This window comes from Ambystoma mexicanum, chromosome 6p, assembly GCF_040938575.1.
Source record: "Ambystoma mexicanum isolate Mex_15411 chromosome 6p, UKY_AmexF1_1, whole genome shotgun sequence".
NCBI classification, from domain to species: Eukaryota; Metazoa; Chordata; class Amphibia; order Caudata; family Ambystomatidae; genus Ambystoma; species Ambystoma mexicanum.
This window is the reverse complement of record NC_090935.1, coordinates 875156071-875168932: the sequence shown is the minus strand read 5'-3', so window position 1 is coordinate 875168932 and position 12862 is coordinate 875156071. Positions and strand designations below refer to the sequence as shown.

The 12862-nt window shown below is 47.9% G+C and overlaps 1 protein-coding gene across 1 annotated transcript in view; it reads left to right on the top strand.

Moving 5' to 3' along the window:
• Positions 1 to 12862, top strand: part of TMEM232 (transmembrane protein 232) — a 1143478-nt gene that overhangs the window by 197586 nt on the left and 933030 nt on the right. The window contains exon 3 of the mRNA XM_069625485.1: positions 8877 to 8988. Coding sequence (XP_069481586.1) covers positions 8877 to 8988 — 112 coding nt within the window. The remainder of the gene's footprint in view (positions 1 to 8876; positions 8989 to 12862) is intronic.

Below are 12862 nucleotides of genomic sequence, written 5' to 3'. Positions count from 1 at the left end.
GTTCCCCTAGCGACCCCCTTAGAGTCTTCCTCACCTTGTATTTCGATAAGGTGCGCTCTCCGTCCTGCTGTTCTGTGCAGGGGCGTGTCGAGGCGGTTCCATGTAATAATGTCCCCACAAAAATATCACCGAAAAATGGCAGTTTTTGTGGGGACATTTTTGCATGGAACATGCAGGGGACACCCCCGCAACTCCCAAACCCTTTTTTTTGTCTGCCCCTATCCCCATATATATGGTCACCCATATAATATCGCCACAACCTTTTCCCGGCGATATTATGTATGGCGACCATATACATATGGGGATAATATTACCTGATACCGTCGAGGCTGGGCACCTTACAGTCAAGTTACTTCACTGCCGTGGGCCCGGGAGTCCAGTCCTGCTGCGACTCCGTTCTTGAGGTAAGTCTTTAGTCTTTAAAGAGAGAGTGTCCGTAATAGTAGTTGCCCTGTTAATGCTCTCCTTCTCTAGTAGGTGCAGAAGGGGTGATGAAGACGTCGAGCTTATGGAGCGGGCGGTGCTCGAGAAGGTAAGTGAATGCGCAGAGTGCAGCGCTATGAGCGTCTTTAGAATCGGGCTAACCTGAATTATTCTTCCCTTGCAGGTCGCTGAGAAGTTCCTGGAAGAAGTGCGGCCAGATGGAAGTGGAACGTAGAGTGGAAGGTGTCCGGACCATTGTCGAATTCCAAGAGAGCTTCGATAGGTAAGCGTGAGCCTGAAAGGCGATGGAACCGGAAGACGAACGCTTACTAAGTTGTCCTCTTCTTTTCTTTTCTCTAGGATGTTGCTTGCTGGTGAGGACAGGCTCCGGGCAAGACTCCGGAGCAATCAAGGATCTGGATTGCACAGCAGGTAAGGAGGAATAATCGTGTTCTTCTTCTCCCTTGTAGATGCAGGCCTGGAATGCTGCGAGCAGGTCTCGGTGAACGTCACACTGCGAGTGCAGAACAACGCTAAGCGCGTGCTCCAGTTCGGAGTGGCTTAAATAGCCTGCAGGTATCCCAGGTGCCTCCAGGGTGGAGCACGCCCTAGATGCTAGACTGCATGGTTCAGTTCCGAACTGAACCTTGTGGGGGCAGCCATGTTGATCCATTCCCCAATGGGAACTCCATCTGCCATATGAGCCTGGCGCCAAAGGCACCAGGACTGGCTCCAGAACAGCCGTGGGGGGCATGACTGGGCCCTTGGGGCCTTGTAGGAACCGTGTGGTGAGGGCCAGAGACCCTGAGTCCCAAGGCCAGGGGCTATGGTTGTGACACCTATTCATTCGAGCTAGGTAGAGACTGCTGTTACCATCGGACTGAATACAGGAAGATACAAATGTAACACAGGTTCAAAGACAAATGTTCTGTCTCATGGCACAGGAGATTGCGGAAGGTAACTTATTGGTAACACGCAGCACCTTTGGAGTTGTTCCCACTAACTTGAGTGTTGCATTTGGCCTGGTACCTGTCCAAGGCTCCAATGCTGAGAAGACCCTGTCTGTCCAATCCCGATTCACCTGCCCCAGTGGGTTTATACAACGTTGCATCAGCCAACCACCTTTTCACTAACCTGCAACTTTGTATTTGTTACTTTTGGAGGTGATCCCAGGAGGAGCCACCAGATATGGTTACCCAATGGGTACACTAACTCCAATAGAAAAGTCTACATAGTTCACCGTACTAACGTATCCCGTTGCACGTTAGGTTTTTTGGGCTGTAACTGTATGTTGTGATGTCATTAACAAACAAAACCAGCTGACTCACACCTAGACACTGAGAGAGGGTGGAGAATGTAATGTTATTCATGCTGCAATCCCTGTCGTTTGAACTTGTAATAAAGACAGTTGAACGTTGCTCTGTGGCTGGGTTTCCGTTCTTGGTGCAGGGGATTTCCAGGGCCCAGTTCCTCTTGCTTGTACTTTGGGAGGCTGTTACTAGTCCCCTGGTCGCTGTTTTACTCCATGGTGTGAGTTAGGGAGAAGGGGTTGGTTGAGTGATCCGCCCACTGGTGGGTGCTGGGGTCAGCACGTTTTCAAAGAGTGGTAGAGGAGAGGATTATGTCTAGAATGTTTCCCTTGATATGAGTGGGGGAGAGCCAGTGTTGAGTTAGGACTAACTCTTTAACTAGGGATCCAAGGTCTTCACTGGTATTCGTAGTTGGGTGGGCCCAGTGGAGATTGAAGTCTCTGAGAAGGATGCTGTTTGCATGCAACATTGAGGCTGTGAGATTAAGTCTGATCTCGTCTAGGAAGGTGCCACACCTGTGAGGTGGTCTATAGATGAGGTGGAGGAGTCTTTATGTGAGAGGAGGAATTTTCACACAAAGGTCCCAATTGTGCTAAGGGGTTGCCAGGTATGAACTGAGCATTGCCAGTCACTCTTAAGGATGACTGCCAATCCCCCTGTCACTGTTTCCCCTGATTGTATTGCATGATGAATGCTTTGACCAGGTGGCAAAACCACATGAAAGATATGGGATGATGTTGTAATGGCTTGGCAGGCGAAGAACGATGGTCTGGAGGGTTGCCCAGAGCAATGCCAGAGGTCAAGATTTATTCTAAACCTTCCAGCCATCAACTCTTTTGTTTTGATGATGTTGGCGTGAGCCAGGTTACTGTGATGATGGTTGCATTGAGTTTGCTACTGGGGCCTGAGATGTCAGATGGGGCATTGATCTGCATAAGCTTGTGAGCATTGCGAGGGTGAGGGCTGTGGGGTGGCAAGAGGTGTTTTTGGAGGTTAGACGAGTTGGGTAACCGTTGGGGGCAGGAGTGTTTGACCGGGCAGTACCTGGATAATGCAGGGATGGGCTAGGGTGTTAGGAGACACATGGTGGTGACTTCCTAGTGAGAGGTGCAAGGTGTCTGGACCTTGGCCCTAGCAGGTGCAAACAGGCACAAAGAGCTGGTGTCTTTGTCTTCAAACGTCCTTGCTGAGGATGTTACCTGCACATCGCACCTGCTGTAGCAGGTAGTTGTAAGTTGCCCTAGGTCTCCACTGCAGTGTTGATGAAGCCTGTGGTGAGTGTGGCAAAGGATGCTGTAGCACTGATTTCGGTCGTGTTGGAGGCAGGAAGCAAGGTCACATGACCATCAGCTCACTCCGGCTGCCAGTGTTGGTAAGTGCTCTGAGGACGCCAGAGCAATGTTGATAAAGACTGAGGTTGTCACCATCATCACAATCTTCATCATCCACATGGATATTCAACATACCATTTGTGTTTGTGTATCAGAAACCTGTAAAGCCTGGCCACCCTTAAAATGCAGGCCATACGTCCTAACCTCCCGAGTAAACAAACGTACAGTAATCCCATTGTGAAGAAGTTTGCCAAACCTGGCCACGCTAAGAGAGCAAACAATCTCTGCAAGCACTGCAGGGTGTCACAGAAGTCTACGTTGCTGTCTCTGCTAGGGTAACTGCTAGGGTAACTAATCCCTGCTGCGGTCAGATCATTACTATGCTCACCTAGACAGCTGTTAGTGCCAGGAGACCATGCAAATGAAAAACATTTGGATTTATTGTGAGTTTTGTCTTGAATATTCTTGGAAAGACTTCACTATTATTATGGCTATTTTTGGATCTCCTTTTCTGCAGATCAATGTGATGATTTCTTGTATCCACTTCTCAACATTGCAATGCCATATTCTGTGGGCATTGCTTCCTGGCACGGTTTTCTGCAGGGGTAGAATTTCATTGCAGAGCACTACTATGGGGCCATATATTTGCTTGCCACAGAGTGTGATGCTGGAAATGCATCGGAGGGACAGGGCCTCCGTATCTTTGTCCTTTACTGCTTTTTATCGTGTGTTCTGTCGTGTTTACCGCACAGGAGTTTATGTGAGACTCCTGGCGGTGCAGCTCTCTCTCCTTTGGTTTGGTGTACGGACCCGTGGGATACCCTTATGGCACCCATGGGAGGGGGTACAACCCTGTTTGTTTGTTTATTTATTTATAGTGCGCGCCAGACCTGAGGGTATCCGAGCGCGTGTTCAAGAATACTTTAAGCTTACATGTTACAGTTACACATTTCAGGATGGTTACAGGGTGCATTAACAGTAAATGATGACAATATACATGGTTACATACACAAGTGATTGTACACAGGGGTGTATACAGTGTATACATTGAATGTTAAGGAGCAAGGTGGGTTAAGCGGGGGTGATGAGCGAGGTATGAGTTTTAGCTGCAGATTAACAGGTGGGTCAGACGTGAGTAGTCCTAGTCTAGTCAGTTATAAGTCATTTTCTTTGAGCCATTTAATGCAATTAAGTCAGAAATGTGGGTAAGATTGGTCAGACCTTAAGGATGATGGGAGGGAGTTCCATAGCTGGGCCGCTTTGACAGGGAAGCTGGTGCCTCCGGCTGTGCTCAATTTGAATGGGGGCACAGCTAGTTGGTTGGTGTATGCTTCTCTGGTAGGTCTGTTAGAGGTTCTTCTTTTGAATCTTTCTGTTAGGTATTTGGGGGCTAGGTCGTTAATACTTTTGAAAGTCAATGATACTGTTTTGAGTTTAATTTTGTCAGCTGTGGATAGCCAGTTAGATTGTCTTCTGGCGTCTGAGATATGCTCTCTTCTTGGGATTCCTAGGGCGGCTCGAAGGGCGTTGTTCTGCAGGGTTTGGATTTTTTGCAGTGTGTTTATTGGACCCTATGTATAGTGCATTGCAATAGTCCAATTTGGATAATACCAGGGCTCTTGATAGGGTGAGGCAGCTGGCGGTGGATAGATATGGTTTAGCTGCTCTAATCAGCTTACAGGTGTAAGCGGTGCTGGAGGCCATCGCATTTACCTGCTTTGTTAGAGAGAGGCATGAGTCGAGGTAAAACCTAGTGTTTTTACTTCTTTCGCTACTTTAATGGTGTTGCCATCTATGATAAATGAAGAGTAGTCATTGTTCAGTTTTTTGATATGTTGTGTGTTCTAGTGTATGTTTTTGGGCACCTGTGGGTGGCCCATAGAGCAGGGTATGGGCTGGTGGCAGCTCCATGCTGAATTTGACAGGTGCGCCGAGTATCCTCCATTTTGGGATACCCCGGCCCTGCCATTGGGGTCAGTTGATTCCTGACGGAAAACAAGATGGCCCTGGTGGCCTCTTGCTTTCTATTACCGATTACCTTGTTTTCCCAAAGTCCTGGGGAGCCCTGACTCTGTCCCTTCCCCCTGACTGGCTGTTGGGTGGAAATGCCATATATGGTGTTGTTGTGAAGGCCCGGCCAGACCAGCTGGAGCCTTCCCGGTGATGTATGTTGTGGGTACCTCCTGTGGGTGGGACCTGGGTGAATAGAGTGTGTGACGAATATGCATTCTGTGTTGTGGGTGTCTAGTATCTGGTGGTTGACACAATGACTGAGCCAACCCCTGAGCCAACCCTGCCTGAAACCGGTATGAATGCAGCTTGGGGTGTTGAATGGCTCGGTACTTATCCCAATACACATAACTTGTTGTGAGTGTCTGGCGAGAAGTGAATTGCCTGAATACCTCGTGTGCCTGATTGGCTACCTGCCTGCATGAATGCCCGTAGTCGTGATTGGATGCTTGAGTGTGACCCAACGGAATGAATGGGAGATCAACAGTATATCTGGGGACCTCTCACTGCTAGGAATCGTGTTCAGAAGCTGAAGTCCACTACGACGAGTAACTGGAGTAACTGACGCTTGACCTTGAAACCTCGCTGGAAGAGAAGGGGTGCTGTGACTCTCCCTCGCAATCTGAAGGCTGCTGTGTTTCCAAGGACTGACCCAGAGAGGACCTGGTAAGATGCCCTCTTCCCGAGCTACGAGGGACCATCGTGCACAGGTGATCTTTGCCAACGCTCCCTGGTAGACAGACCTTCAACAGGCTGCCGACCCGATACGGGAACTGCTGCGGAACTCCAAGGAGAAGCACTCGGATTGTTGTCCGCCACTGCCGACGACCGCCATCGCCGACCGGAGCCGCCGTGCTCCCGTTTGCCTAAGAACTTCAATTGATCATCGGACGCTCTCGTCTGCATCGTCACCTGCTTGTCTCCCGCTGGAGAAGGCCCCACCGTCGACGCGCCGAGGAGCATCCACCAGTGGGTTTCCTGCCACCTAAAGACCGCAGAGACGCCGACGACTCGACGCCCTTGCTGGGCCACAGTTCTTCATCATCTCTTTGCGATCCAGAACTATCGTCACCGAGGTGCCCCGCACGCCTCTTCCTTGCAGGACGCCAATGCTCTGTCGTCGACGAGTACCGCTAGGAACGAAGCTGCCACTTCCCTGCAGTAGTTCACCCTGTTCACCGTCGGACGTTCGACGACCCGTGACTCCTGCCTTAAAGGGAGGGAACTCAAGAAGGGCCGTCGATTCCCCGATGCCGAACGCCAAGTTCCCCGACACCTCTCGACGATCCGTGGCTCCCGCCTGAAAGGGAGGCACTCAAGAAGGATCAGTCGACGCATCGTCGGAGAACTCTACTCCACCAGATACATTGGGGGGGGGTAAAACCTTAATAGGAAGAAGTAAGACTATCGAACATTATATGGACTGGGCTTGTGCTATATATCTTTATTTACAGGTTGCCCAGGTGGGGGGATCTCCACACAGAACTGTGCCTAGTGGTAGGGGTCAGTATTCTGCCTATTGTTTCAACCATCTTGCGTTCCTTCCTATCTCTATTGCTGGTTACCTCGTTATTAATCTGTGTGACATTTTAACCGTAGAGTTGATGCACTTTATTGATATTTGATAACATTAGTGGTGCCACTTTAGGATTGTATATATTTATCATTATTGACTTCCGAGTACAAAGTGCGTTATTGTGATCGTTTACGTACCTTTGAATATTAATTATATAAAGACTGTGTTTTCAGTAATACAGTGTGTGGACATTCCTTTGTGGGGGTTCAGGGACTACACTGTACTTAAGAACCAGCCTGCATCACCTCCTGAGAAGCTAGGCCTTGATTGCTTGTCCATTGCTACCTTATAGAGAATCTTGGCTGGGGTATTCTGTGCTTCTCCTCTACCATATAGAGAGCGGAAGTACAGACACCCCCTACCAGTCTTTACACAGAGTAATTCTGTTAGTAAATGTTTTCCTGTCACAGAATGCTTAGTGTGTTTTTGTAACATGGCACTGCATCCCTGATGCCCAGGTTATTCTGTGACACTGGCCCTCATTCTGACTCAGGCGTTAAGGGGTTTACGGTGCCGTAAACGGCGCCAACCCTTAACGCCTGATTACAAGGTTCCCTTTGCAGGATGGCTTTTAACGGCGGCTTTTTTGCAGCCGTTAAAATCCATGCCACAAAGGTACCTTGGCGATAATTACGGCACCGTATTTTACGGTGCCGTAATTATCGCCTTTCCCCATTCCCATTATGCCCTATGGGGCGAAAATGGGAATGGGGAAGGGTAAAATGGGAAATGGGGATTTACCGCCCCACTCACCTTGGAATGGGGCGGTAAATCCGCCAACCACCATGGCGTAAACATAGTTTACACCATGGTGGTAAGGGTACGGCCCAGGCGGTAACTTACCGCCTGGGTCGTAATGAGGGCCAATGTTTTTATGATGGCCATTACCTCTGCTCTGGCTCAATGTTTCAGATGAATAAAGTTAATCACCCTCATTACAAGTCCGCCTGGGTCGTAATGAGGGCCAATGTTTTTATGATGGCCATTACCTCTGCTCTGGCTCAATGTTTCAGATGAATAAAGTTAATCACCCTCATTACAAGTCAGGTGTTAAGGGTTTAACGGCGCCGTCGGCGCCGTTAACCTTAACGCCTGATTCACACTTTAACACATGCTTTTTGCAGGCGTTAAAGTCCAAGGCGCTAAGCGACCTTGGTGCTAATTATGGAACCGTAATTTACGGTGCCGTAATTAGCGCCTTCCCCATCCCCATTATGCCCTACGGGGCAAAAATGGGAATGGGGAAGGGCAAATGGTGAATGGGGAATTACCGCCCCACTCACCTTGGAATGGGGCGGTAATTCTGCCATCCACCATGGCGGAATCCGGCATGGACCATGGTGCTAATAGCACCATGGTCCACCGCCTGACTTGTAATGAGGGCCAATGTGTTTACACCAGCATAGTCGTGTCATGCATCTTGAGTTAGACTTATGAAAACGCATTAGTAATGCAGGACCGGTCTGGAGCTATGGAGGAAACTGTGTACAATTCTTGAGGCTCAAATGGATTAATAAAGACCTTATTTGAGGTGTCCCTAAAACAGACTATAGTAAGGGGTGAAACAGGGGGCTCTTCCCTCATGAAGACGTTTAGACGAGTGTCCTTTTCTCTCTGGTGGTTTTTCAGCATCAAAAGAGTATTTGCACGGAGAACACGCCCTCTGTCATGCACAGTACCCTACCCTATCCCTTTTAACTAATATATCAGGTTACATGTGTTTGAAAAGTCACCACTAGGCCTGATGTTTTAAAGATATGTTTTAAATGGAGCTCACATCCAGTCACATTTCTGATGAAGGGGTTCGCTCATTTACTACAGCCAATTCAACAACACCAGGGTGGCTCACACCCCACTTTATTTTTGTGAAGTTACTCTACTTGCTAGCACCCCCACGACTCTGAAAATGATTGCAGCACCACTGTCTGGTGGTGTTCACAGCGTTGCCACCTGGGTGCTCCTACTGCACGCGTTTATTTTGTTTCCACGGTAAATCTACAGCAATTTGGATTTGCATGTGTATCCTTGTTTCTGCTTAAAGTGTAACCCAGAAGCAGTCTAACCAGCAGGCGAAAAAATGTGTTTGGCTACTTTCTGAACTATTTACTCATGATCAGAATGTCAGTGTAAATTAAGATGATGCAACACAAAGGCCATGATCCCTAAAGTCCTGATGCTGGGGCTGGAATGACCTGCAATTCTGTAATTCTTATCATTCTTATTTAGAAAGCTGCCAGAAGTCACTGATGAATTCATCAATCAATTCAACAACGCAACTGAGAAGGAGGAGCAAGAGCACTTCCTTGATCAAGCTGAGAAACTGCTCATCAGGTGCAAGGTAATGCAAGAGTTTGGTATCTGCCTTATTTTCTTTGGTAGAGTTTCACCTAGCAGTAACATACAGCGGTTTGCAACTCAAGGTTGTGATGGATCAATGGATGGAGTAGTCTCTTAATGCCTGGAGCTAGGTTGCAGCCTGATGCTACATGGGGAGCGTGGTGCTGCCTGAGAAATCGAGCATCCTCTGTTCATGCCCGAGCAATGGCTCTGTTGCCTTGTCATATGTGATCTCTTGTTCATCCCGAGGAGTGAGCTTATGAATCATGATCAATGAAGGCTGCATATGCTGCAGCCGGGTATGAGTGCGTGCGCATTGTAGAATGTCAACAGAAGGCAGAGACATAGGGCCTCATTACACGGAAGGCGGTGAGCCATGGCGCTATTAGCGCCATGGCTCATGCCGGTAAAATACCGGCACCGCCTCGGCGGAAAGGGGATTTACCGCCCCATTCCAAGGTCCGCCATTGCCCTTCCCCATTCCCATTTCTGCCCCATAGGGCTCTATGGGAATGGGGAAGGCGGTAATTACGGCACCGCAATTTTGCGGTGCCGTAATTAGCTCCGAGGTCCCTTAGCGGGTTGGTTTTTAACGCCTGCAAAAAGCAGGCGTTAAAGCACCAACCCGCTAAGGGACCTCGTAGTAAGGCGGTAATGGTTAACGGTCACCGTTACCATTAACGGTGGCCGTTAACCATTACCGCCTTCCGTGTAATGAGGCCCATAGAACCGTTTCTTTCTGTGGATAGCCTGAGGGGCTGTAGAAGGTGAGGATGTTGTAGCATGTTCATGGTTTGATTAAACTCTGGCGTGCAATCAGTCGCTGATTGGGGGAACTTAACACAGGAGATCTGTAGTGGGGAATTGTAAACTGTGGCCACTCCTCCACTACTTCCTAATGTTCATTTTGTGTCATAGGACAGAGTCCCTGGGTGAAGCCTGGGGAGGCTATCTCTTTGAACTATGAGTCTGTGATTACTAATAAGGCCCAATCTTGCATGTGAGGGCAGCCTGCCCTGCCCTTGATGCCTCTGAAATGTTGTCTGGGTGCTGGGTAACCTTTTCCTCTTCGCACAATTTATGAAGATAAGGCACACTTTTCCAGTGGTCAATCTACTGGATTACAACAAAGCTCGGGAACTAGTCTTCCAAAGGGGAACAGCCCACATGAAAAAACCCTGAATGCACTTCTGAACACTGAGAAGGTGTAGTGTAAGTTTTGAAAGAGCAGGAATTACCCAAAGAGGCAGAGGAGTTGCAGTGCACCCCCTTCCTGTTACCAGCCACTTCTATATGGAAAGTGACATCCAGTGACGAGAACTAGGCATACAAAACATAGCAGTCCTACTGATACAGGGAATACCTATGAACAAACTTTTGTTCCACAACTCTAATAATAATGTATCAGAATTCAAGTTCTATTTACATAGCCTAACTACACATGTGGCTACAGATGGCAACTACTCATACTCAACTGTAATGATGACTATCCCTCTTACTTCTCCATGATTACTAAAATACATGACAATGTGTTTACCCTCTTATCTCCAAGCCCCTCTTTTCTCTCAAACTCCTGGCACCCCACCCTTTCCTCAGGTCTTCCCATCCTCCACTCAGCCAACTGTTCCTGTGCTCCCATTGACCCTTTCCCACCACAAATAATTAAAGAGCTTGAATCTGCTACCTCTGCTTTCCTCCCCTCCCTCTCCAATCTATCCATCTCTACAGGCATCTTCCCTGCCTGGTACACAATTACCCATAGTCATTCCCATGCTGAAGAAATCCACTGCTGACCTTAGCAACCCATTTTGCTACAGACCTGTCCCTCTTCTACCCCAGCACTTCAAAATCGTTGGGCGAGTTTCCAACTACTCCGAGGATCACACTTTCTGTGACACCCCCATTCTTGTTTCAAGAGTAAACAACCGACTGATAGTGCCCTCACAAACTTCTGCAACCTTCTGAACAATGTTTGTGTCTGTGACCTCTTCTATATTCTCATTCTACTTGATATGTCTCTAGCCTTCGAAACCGTGGACCATTCATCCCTCCATGAACCCTCTCCTCCCTTGTCTTTAATGATACTGTACTCAAATGGATGGCCACCTATCTCTTGCACCACTCCCTTTCCATCCTGTTGAACACCACCCCTTTCTTTGGGCATCCCACAATGATCAATCCGTACCCCATTTTTCTTCACCAGCAACACCTCCTCCCTGGGTAAACTCGTCGCATCCTTTGGCTTTTAATACTATCTCATTGCTGATGACACCCAGATCATGTTTCCTTTCCCTCCTATAACCCTGCCATCTCAAAACAAATCATCAACAGTCTCACAGCTATCCGGCTCTGACTGATGCTAAACACCTCTAAAATGGAAGTCATTTTTCTTCATGCCTCCTATGCCATTCCTTTTTCTCCCATCTTCTTCCTTCCTGACTTCCTCACTCTGTCACTCCAGGCTTGCAACCTCCGGATCCTCTTTGAAAGTGACCACATACTATAACAATTTATTATGACTAGAGCCACTACTGCCAGGATCAACCTTCTCAATATAAGGAATATCCTCCCCTACCTCATCCAACACTCGGGGAAAACTTGATCTGTACCTTTGTGCTCTGCAAACTGGATTACTATTCAAGACTACTTCTTGGTCTTCCCCTTTGCTCTTTTTCTCTCCTAAAGAAAGTCTATAACTCTGACACATGGTCCCTTTGCAACATACTCTGATCCTCCCTCACTGCTACTTACTGATGGTCTGAAGTTGTTTCACCTACACCTTTTTGAAGTTGGACTGTTTGGTTGTCACATGTTGACCCCCATGGACAAACAAATACATTTGAGGTAGTAGGAATGGAGAGGTTAAAGGTGGGGTGTGGTGTGCACGGTGGGGGGAAAAGGAATGGGGGTGCTCCAGGAAAACAATTGTCTAGCCATGATTAAAATGCCCTGACCAAACAGTCCAGCTTAAAAGGTTGTAGGTGTAACCACGTGAAACCCTTACCGATATTGCAATGGCTGGCTCTCCATGTATAATTGTTAGCTCTTCAAGTTCCTACTCCTTATCTTCAAATCTATCAATGGCCTCGTTCCTCAATTACCTCACTCACTGGATCTCTCGTACTCTCCCTATTTATCTCTTCAATCCTCGTCTGTGCCAAACCTTTCATTCACTGCTCCCATGCCTCCTCCGGGTTTTCTCACATTTTCTGTGCTTCGCCCTCCATTGGAATTATCTTCCCCCACATGCAAAGTCAGCCAGTCACTAGAGCTGTTCAACACCTGATTCAAACTCCACTTGCTAGCTGGTGAGGGGTATCACTACCACCCTTTCAACCCCTCAGAAAATGACCCAGAGCTCTCCCAACATTGTACCTCATGATTGTAAACAGGTAGACATGTGTATTGTTATCCTATGGAACATGGCACTAGGCCCTTCATGCCTATTCCATTGGTGTCTCATTCACTGCTCTGTCGCATTCAAGTACCTCTTCATCGCCTGCTATATTCTCTGCCCATAACCATCACATATGTTAAAGACAGCATACCCAGGGATTTCCTCCAGCATCTGTTAACGTATCCTAGGTAAATCATGAGATACATTAGTCCCAACATCAACTAGCCCCTGGGAGCCAACGGTTTGTCACGATAGACCAACTTAGATGAATGATCAGTAGTGTCAGGTACTCATTACTTAGCACAAGCTGCCTACCGGTTTGATTGAACCAAATACTCTTTAGGTATCACTACATAACATCAAAGACCAATTACTGCAAGGTAGAAAACAACACATTCAGATGAAAAAATAGATGGGGGGTTGGGTTGGGGTATTTATTAAAGGTGGGGGATGTGGGGAGGCGACGCAAGGGGTTCTC